Here is an 8,617-nt window from a genome sequence, read left to right on the forward strand (position 1 = left end):
CAAGCAGCCCGTGCGTCTGTTCAAGACGTACGAGGATTCTGTTCGCCATTTCAAAAACCGGTGGTACGTGGTGATGCCGATTACCCGGGCTGCCCTTCACTCTCTATACTACTATCAGCGGACACCCAATGGGGAGGAGACGCTGATGTCGAAGATACCGCTGAGGTGGCAGCGTGATCATTTCGATCTCTCCACGGCGCATTACCGAGTCAAGTATGCGATGCTCGGCGAGGAGGATAGGCTCGCGTACAAGAAGCTGGTCGATTACGTGCAGAGCTTCAGCTTGGGGTTCTGGGCGAATCGACAGGGCGTGCCCTACCTGGATGAGGCCGGGGAACTAATCACCGAGGCGCGTTATATCAATACGAAGGCTCTGCTCGAGTGTGATACCGAGGAGGAAGCTCTGGCGTTATTGAGTAGGCAGACTTTGTTTAGCTTTTTATTTCTGTTTATGACTTCGCTCGCTAATGTTGGTGTGTAATTTATTTGCAGGTGCCATGCCCAATGCTCGTGATCGGGTGCTGAAGCTAGCGAATCAGGTCGGCGCTCCTGACCGGGTGCCCAAGAAGAAGAAGAAAACTGTGGCCCGTCCCTTGGAGACTGCTGGCGATGCCGGGCTAGTCCCTCGCAGGCGGCGAGCGTGATTCCTTCCTCTCCTCCTCGATCTAACCCGATCAACATTCCTGATAGCAGTCCGTCGCCAGCGGCTTCTCCCCTCCATAAACGGAAGCGTCCGGCTGGGGCCCTTACCAGGTCGTCTCCAGGAAGTTCGCATGGACCGGGCAGCTATCTTCTACCTCCCTGCTATGTGGAACGGTCGTTCTTCAAGGCCGAGGAGTCGATTGCTGTGCCTGCGCCTGAGGCCAAGGCTATTCTGGACCAGGATGTTGCTGCCCGGAGGAAAGATCTGGCCAGGGATATTGCTGCTGTCATCCGGGTGATGGAGACGGCCATGGTTTTGACCGACACTTCGGTCTCCACCGCCTCGCTGGAGGATGCCCTTTTGCAGGTTCGGACGGAGAAGGAAAGACTATCTCAAGATCTGTCGGACTACAAAGAAGAGCATCAGCTGCAGGAAGGGCTGAGCCAGAAGCTGGAGGAGGTGGAAAAGGAGAGGGACCAGTTGAAGGCTGCTAAGGCGAGCTTGGAAGAGCAGGTGGTCGACCATCAGAAGCTGACCGAGGACAACGCTTGCCTACGGGCTCAGGTTGAGTCTCTCGAGGGAAAGGTCCGTCCTCTGGCAGATGAGACCGAGGAGGAACACGCCCTTGGTTCGCGCGGTGAGCTGCTAGGGCATATTCGGACTCTCAACCAAGATCTCGTGGCCTGCTTCAAAGAGGGTTTCGACAATGCTGTCGAGCAGCTCGGGCTTCTGAACCCTGAGTTGGTGACAGTAGGGTCGGCCTATAACTGCTGCGTCCGGGACGGTGAGATTATCTGCCCGTTTGAAGCGGAGGAGGAGCTGGGGGAGAGAAGAAGAAGAAGAGGATGAAGAGGTGCTCCGAGCGGAGTCTTAGTTTATTTGTTTTTCTTTGATTTTAGTTATCATGGCCTGCGTGCCTTATGTATTTGGCCTTCGGGCGTTGTAATATGGCCTTCGGGCGTACTTGGCTTCGGCCGCTCTTATCGTTTTTAATGCATGAATATTTACGTTATCATTCATTGTGCTCGTTTGTGTTTGATACTTGTTTGTATGAATTCGTACTCTGCTCGACTTTGATAATCTCCTCGGTTTAGGGAACCGACGAAGTGTCGGGCTTTGTGCCCGTGGGTATCGAGGCCCGGGTCCGTTGTTCGAACCCTGGTCCCGAGGCTTGGGCCCTCCCATCGCGAGCTGGGTGCCCTGCCAGTCCTGGTACTTCGACGTTGAGTCTTGGTCAAGATCCCAACCGTCGGGGAGGGTTGTGTTTGTCATGTGACCCCGGATCGTTCCCGGGTCTCGTGGTTCCTCCCTGGGGTTTTGGGGACGAAGAGCGTGGTCGTACCTGCCACGTCTCCCCGTGGTGTATTTAGCTGTAATATTGTCTCGGGTTTTTCTGGTTTCTTCTGAGGACCAGGGTGCCGACCTGGAACTCTCTTTTTATGACTTTCGCGTCATGGCGTAGTGCTATTTTTTGTTTGAGGGTTGTTTCCCTGAGAGCTGCTTCGGAACGTATCTCCTCGACTAGGTCGAGCTCGGCTCTAAGGGTTTCATCGTTCATTTCCTCGTCTAGGGGCTCCTCCGTCCTCCTCGTTGGCGTCCGTATCTCCACCGGGATGACTGCCTCGGTGCCGTAAGTTAGTCGGAACGGGGTTTCCCCGGTGGTAGAATGTGGAGTCGTGCGGTAGGCCCATAGCACGCTATGTAGCTCCTCGACCCATGCCCTCTTTGCCTCACCGAGTCTGCGTTTGAGGCCACGTAAGATTACCCTATTGGCCGCCTCTGCTTGCCCGTTCGTCTGCGGATGCTCGACAGACGTGAAATGCTGTGTGGTGCCCAGGCTGGCGATGAAGTCCTGGAATCCTCCGTCCGTGAATTGTGTCCCGTTGTCTGTGACAAGTGCCTGGGGTATACCGAACCGAGCGAGGATGTTGCGTTTGAAGAACCGGAGAATGTTCTGCGCGGTTATTTTAGCCAGTGCCTCCGCCTCGATCCATTTGGTGAAGTACGTCGAATTGGGCCATCTTTGCCCTTATCAATAGTGGGATGCCCGAGTTCGGGGATCCGCCCGGGAGTTCCTCCAGGAAGAAGGATATTGGGTTGGATTTTCCCCGGTATTTTGTTAATGTCGCTTTCTGCTCGGGGGCAGTCAGTAGGAGTTCGTCGAACTTACGTTTGACGGAGAGGGCCGCGGATTCCCCGTTAGTTCCTCCTCCTGATATCACCAGTGTGGCAGGGAAGTTTTCCCAGGGGCTGAGTGCAGTGATCTTGTCCTCGGGCAATGGTTCGGGGAGGAAGAAATCTTCCGGTCGTGACACGCAGAGGGCCACTTGATAGGGAGAGTTGCCAGGGGTGTGTCTTCCCGGGGTCTCTTCTTCTCTGGCTCGTCGTGTCTGGGAGCTTCGTTCTTCCTCGTATACTGCTTCAGGTGCCCCTCTTGGATTAAAATTTCTATCGCATCCTTCAGGTGGACGCAGTCTTCGGTCACGTGCCCGTGACTTCTGTGGAACCGGCAGTACTTTGATTTGTCGGTGTGGGGCTTTGGTGCAGACGGTTTTGGGAACCTGACCCTGCCCTGCTTAAATTCAGAGTTGATACATTCTGCGAGGATGCGCTCCCGAGGAGCTGTCAGTAAGGTGTACTCGCTATATCTGCCCGCGGGGCCTCTTCCTTCCCGGAGCTCGCGAGGTCTTTCTTCTCTTCGTTTGTCTCCGTTGCGACGGGAAATGCTCGTGTCCTCGCGTTTTGAGTGCTCGGTTTCCCCAGCGTTACGTCCGCTGCGGGCATTGTGTGCCACCTGCTTTTCCTCGTATCTGATGTAGGCCTGGGCTTTATGCAGGAGCTCGTTTAAGGTGCGGGGAGGCTCGATCCCTACGGCTCTGCTAAGTTCACTGCCGGGCAAGAGACCTCTCTCGAGGAGATACTTCTTCATGTGCTCGGTGGTATCTACCTCGACAGCTTCCTGGTTGAATCGCTCGATGTATGAGCGCAGTGTTTCATTCTTCTTCTGCACTATGGCTTCGAGGGTCGCCTCAGTCTTGGGGTGACGACGGGAAGCTGTAAAGTGCCTGGTGAACATGGACCTCATGACTCTCCATGACGTAATGGACTCAGGGGCCAAGCTTTTGTACCAAGCCATGGCCCCTTTCCTGAGGGTCGTTGAGAACAGTCGGCATTTGAGGTGCCCGGTTATATCATTGCGGTAGTCGAGCATCGCGTTGACGTTGTCGACGTGATCGTCGGGATCTGTAGTCCCGTCGTACACAGCTAGATTTGGTGGTTTCTCCATGCCTTTGGGGAGCGGGGCTTCCATTATTGCCCGAGATAGGGGGCAATGCAAATCTTCCTCGTCGCTCCTTAAGGGAGACAGTTCGTTGTTGTCGGGGCTGTGTCCGCGCCTTGGTGATGTTCCCGCTCGACCACCGTCACGACGGGCGCGTGCCCTGCTGACGTGGGGTTCTGGAGAGCGACGTCCCCGCTTCTTCGTTGGCTCCGAACGTTGTTGTATCCTACTCACCGGCTGGGGCCGGGCTTCTTGTCGTTCGGCTTCGAGGGCCATGATTCGTTCGTGCTGCTGGTGGAGCATAGAACCGGCCTGATTGAGGGCATTCACCATGGCAATCATTACGGCGTCTCCTTCAACGGGAACGGGAATGGGATGAAATGTCTCTGCCCCTAAATTGTGGGCGTGAGAGGCATCCCCGTTGTTTTGGGGCTCTGGAGACGGGGTGGATGGATGACCGTCCCGAGCGCCCGTTTCATGGGATGGCGGGCCGTCGTCCATATTGTAGTTGTCGAGGGGACGGCTGTGATCGCTATGTTGTTCTCCGGCCATGTTGGAAGGACAGAAATAAATGAGCTTTTGATCCTCGTTTGATGAAGATGGGGATAGCTATTTCCCACAGACGGCGCCACTGATCTTACCTGATCAGGAGGGCCTTCCAAGGTCTTGGTGAATGGGCCAGAGAATGAAATGAGAGGGGGGTGTACCCGCAAGGTGCTCCAATGCTTAAGTCAGAAAAGGTACAGAATGAGGTTATCAGAGTGTGAGTTAGAATACCTGCCCCTTTGCCATGAAAGGGGTATTTATATTGAGCCCCCAGCGCTGGGCCAAGGCTCCTAATGGGCTGGATTAGCTAGGCCCAAGGAGGAGCTGCCAGGGGACGCGTAAGAAGCGTTAAGACCTAGACCAAGGTCTGCCCCCTGGTCCAACTGCCCCTATCCCTAAGGAGACAATATAGGGGAGTTGGGTGACGTGGTGAGTGAGATGCCGTTATGGCTCTGCCCGACACAACTTAGGTGTCCGCGACGTGGGTTGACGATGAGTGGATGGAGATCATATGAGGAGGACCCGCTCGTTGTCCGACACGTATTTAAGGGGCCGGGGAGACGTTCGTCGGGCGGACGGTCGTTCACCTGACGTGTCCTCGTGGTCGTTTGGACACGGTCGTTTGGACGTGGGCTTGGCGAGCATTGGGCCGTGCCGTGCCTAGTGTCATGGCCCAGTCCAGAACACAATATATATATTATATATATATATATATATATATATATATATATATATATATTATATATAATATATATAATATATATATATATATATATATATATATATATATCGAACTGTTTAAAGTAATCGACTCTTAACAAAATTCAAGTTCGTGTAAGGAACCTCTTTATATAATTCTCATGAAAGACAATATATATATCGAACTGTTCAAAGTAATCGATTCTTAACAAAATTCAAGTTCGTGTAACTAATCTCTTTATATAATTCTCATGAAAAACAACCAAGGGATAGGAAAAAGAAATGGGCCAAAGCACAATTCTAATTACAAAGGGGGGCCTAACCTTTATCTGTGATAACCTTCTTTCTGCCTCATGGTGATTGATCAAAGGTGAATTTGTCAACCACTATAAGTTCATTCCTTTGTGTTATAAACATGTTTTTGGATAAGAGTTTGATGAGCATAACATTCCACTGATCTTACTAGAATATGTGACACTTCTAGGCGGGTGTTAGTCACTTTTTTCCGGACAAAGAAGATATCCAACTCTTGGAGTATAGAATATGGCTATTAGCAAGAAACATTCCAACTAGATTATCACACATTGTTTTTGTAATTTGATGATTGACCCTGAGAACCGATAATAAGGATCGTAGCTATAATATTTTTGTAATTTTCTAGATTATAGGTTAAAAAGGGGTCAGTTAAACAACCAAACGATATTAGATATAATAAATTCGTTTGTATTTTTTGTTACCATAATGTCCTCTTGACATGTTTAGAGAAATAAGATTAAAGATGCACAAAAAATCACAAAAAACATAATCTTAGTCTCAAACTCAAATTCAATAACAACAACTAAACTTTAAATATATATATTTCAAAACTTTGATAAATATAACAATTAGATAACAAAAACAGTAACAATAAAATATTAACAGTATCTCAATCTAAACAATAACTAATATTAAGTAACAACTAAAAAACAATCTCTGAACAAAAATGCACCAATATTAACAATAAGCCTATAACTTTGATCTCAATAAATCAACAACGTATTTATCTCAATAAAAACAACAACAAAAATATATATATATATATATATATATATATATATATATATATATATATATATATATATATATATATATATATATATATATATATATATATATATATATATATATATATATATATTTTAAAAAAAAAGGATTAATAATATCCTATGTAGCATCGACACCTCTAAAAAAATATTGGATTATTGATACTTGTAATTATATGTTTTAAAATTATTATTAGTGTTTATGTATCAATGTGAATTTCTTATTTATTCTGATGTCCATGATTCATAGATGCAAGACTAGAAAGAAAAAATGCAATCTCAAAGGAAAAACCATAAGAGAAAGACAAGTCCCAAGGTGCCTGCACCAGCTAGGGAGAATCAAAGTTACTAACCAACCCAAAACGGAAGCAGGAAGCAATCTCAACCACAATTTTGAGATATGAATTCTCTGTAGTGATTCATCGGTCCTGCTCCATGTCGGTCGGTCAGTTATTTTAGCCTAACACATGCAGAAAATGATCAGAAAATGTGGCTCTTTATATAATGAATGTGATAACGATTTTTCTAGAAACGTTTAAAAATGTGGAGGGGATACTGAAAAGTCGTTATGATGGTTGGAAGTTTTTATGACGAGTTGTTATCATGGGAAAATAGTAGTTGAGGGTGACGATTATATAATGATGAAAAGATCATTAAGGGTAACAGTAACAGAAATGATTCATTTTATAATCAAAAAGGCCAAAATTTACAAGATGATGAAAAGGGACATGCATTTTGTTCACATTCTTTTCTTACTAACCCTATCTCCTTTAATTTGCGTGAACAGTGAGCATTTTGTGCTTGTTCATGGAGCATGCCATGGTGCATGGTGTTGGTATAAGGTGGCAACTTTGCTTCAATCAGCCGGTCATAATGTTACAACGGTTGAATTGGCTGCTTCGGGTATCAATCCAATACAGGTCCAAGAGATTCGTCAAATTTCAAAATATCATGAACCTTTGATGAAATATATGGAATCTCTACCATTAGAGGAGAAGGTGATTCTTGTTGGTCATAGTCTTGCTGGATTGTCTATGTCTGTTGCTATGGAAAAGTTTCCGCAGAAAATTTCAGTTGCAGTTTTTATTACTACATTTGTGCTTAGTCAAAACCTCACTTACCCTGCTATTCTTCAAGAGGTACTCTTTAAGAAAATATTAAAATACTATAAAAATTATTTTTTTTAAAAAACTAATAGAAACTTACCTTTACTATTTTGCAGCAAGCTAGAAGAAACAATTCTTTAATGGACACAAAGGATTTGTATTTTGATGGACCCAACAAACCTGCAACTGCTAGACTGTTTGGTCCCAAATACTTGGCATCCACGTTTTATCAATTATCACCACCTGAGGTATAAACATTTTCAGATGAATTTTAGTAACATTTCATTATTTTGCAATTTAACGAATGTAACTCCATGTGTAGGATTTGACCCTTGCATTGTCCCTGGTGAGACCTATGCCACTTTATAATGATTATGACTTATTGGAGAAGGAAACAAAAGTTACCTATGATAGAAATGGAAGGGTACCTAAGATTTTTATCATTGCTAAAAATGACAAATTAGTAGCAGAGGATTTTCAAAGGTGGATAATTGAGAGAAGTGGTCCATATGCTGAGGTGAAAGTGGTTAAGAATGCTGATCATATGGTCATTTTCTCCAAAGTAAAGAAGCTTACACGTATGCTTCTTAAGATTGCAAGGAAATACTAATCTTTAAACAATTATGTATAATTGGGATTATATTTCTAGTATGAATTATGATTTTGAATTCTAGTATTTAATAAGAATAATGGGATTGTCCCTTGTTGTCTTTTTATGTATATGTGTTGGGATTGTATTTCTATTATGAATTATGATTGTGGATTCTATTTAAGAACAATAGTTGGATTGTTTGTGTTGTTTTGTAACTCCATTCTTCTGTTTCTATATTTTCACATTGAGAAATGATATCTCTACACCATATTCCTACACCTACACCCATATATTTTTTATTATTAATTTCTCTCTCCTCATATCAATCAATTTTGATAAAAAATATTTATTATGTAAATATTTATTAACCAATTTCATAATTGTTTTAATATGTAAAAATATTTATAAAAAAAATATTATTTTTTAATATTATTTTTTATTATGTAAATATTTATTAATCAATTTCATAATTTTTTTAACCAACTTTATAACTTGTATTAACCAATTTTGATGGCTATTCAAAATTATTTAATGTCTGGACGTTCATTAACCAATTTCATAATTTTTTTAACCAACTTTATAACTTGTATTAACCAATTTTGATGGCTATTCAAAATTATTTAATGTCTGGATGTTCATTAACCAACTTCGTCACTTCATTAACCAATT

The 8,617-nt window shown here is 44.6% G+C and overlaps 1 protein-coding gene across 1 annotated transcript; it reads left to right on the forward strand.

Annotated features, from left to right (window-relative positions):
* Positions 1-6,928: 6,928 nt before the first annotated feature.
* LOC127135696 (methyl jasmonate esterase 1) lies at positions 6,929-8,074 on the forward strand. The gene is made up of 3 exons (XM_051062344.1): positions 6,929-7,389; positions 7,473-7,604; positions 7,679-8,074. The coding sequence occupies exons 1-3, from the start codon at positions 6,964-6,966 to the stop codon at positions 7,964-7,966; spliced, it is 846 nt and encodes a 281-aa protein (XP_050918301.1). The 5' UTR covers positions 6,929-6,963; the 3' UTR covers positions 7,967-8,074.
* The last annotated feature ends 543 nt before the right edge of the window (positions 8,075-8,617 follow it).

The sequence above is a fragment of the Lathyrus oleraceus genome, chromosome 4 (genome assembly GCF_024323335.1).
Source record: "Lathyrus oleraceus cultivar Zhongwan6 chromosome 4, CAAS_Psat_ZW6_1.0, whole genome shotgun sequence".
NCBI classification, from domain to species: domain Eukaryota; kingdom Viridiplantae; phylum Streptophyta; class Magnoliopsida; order Fabales; family Fabaceae; genus Lathyrus; species Lathyrus oleraceus.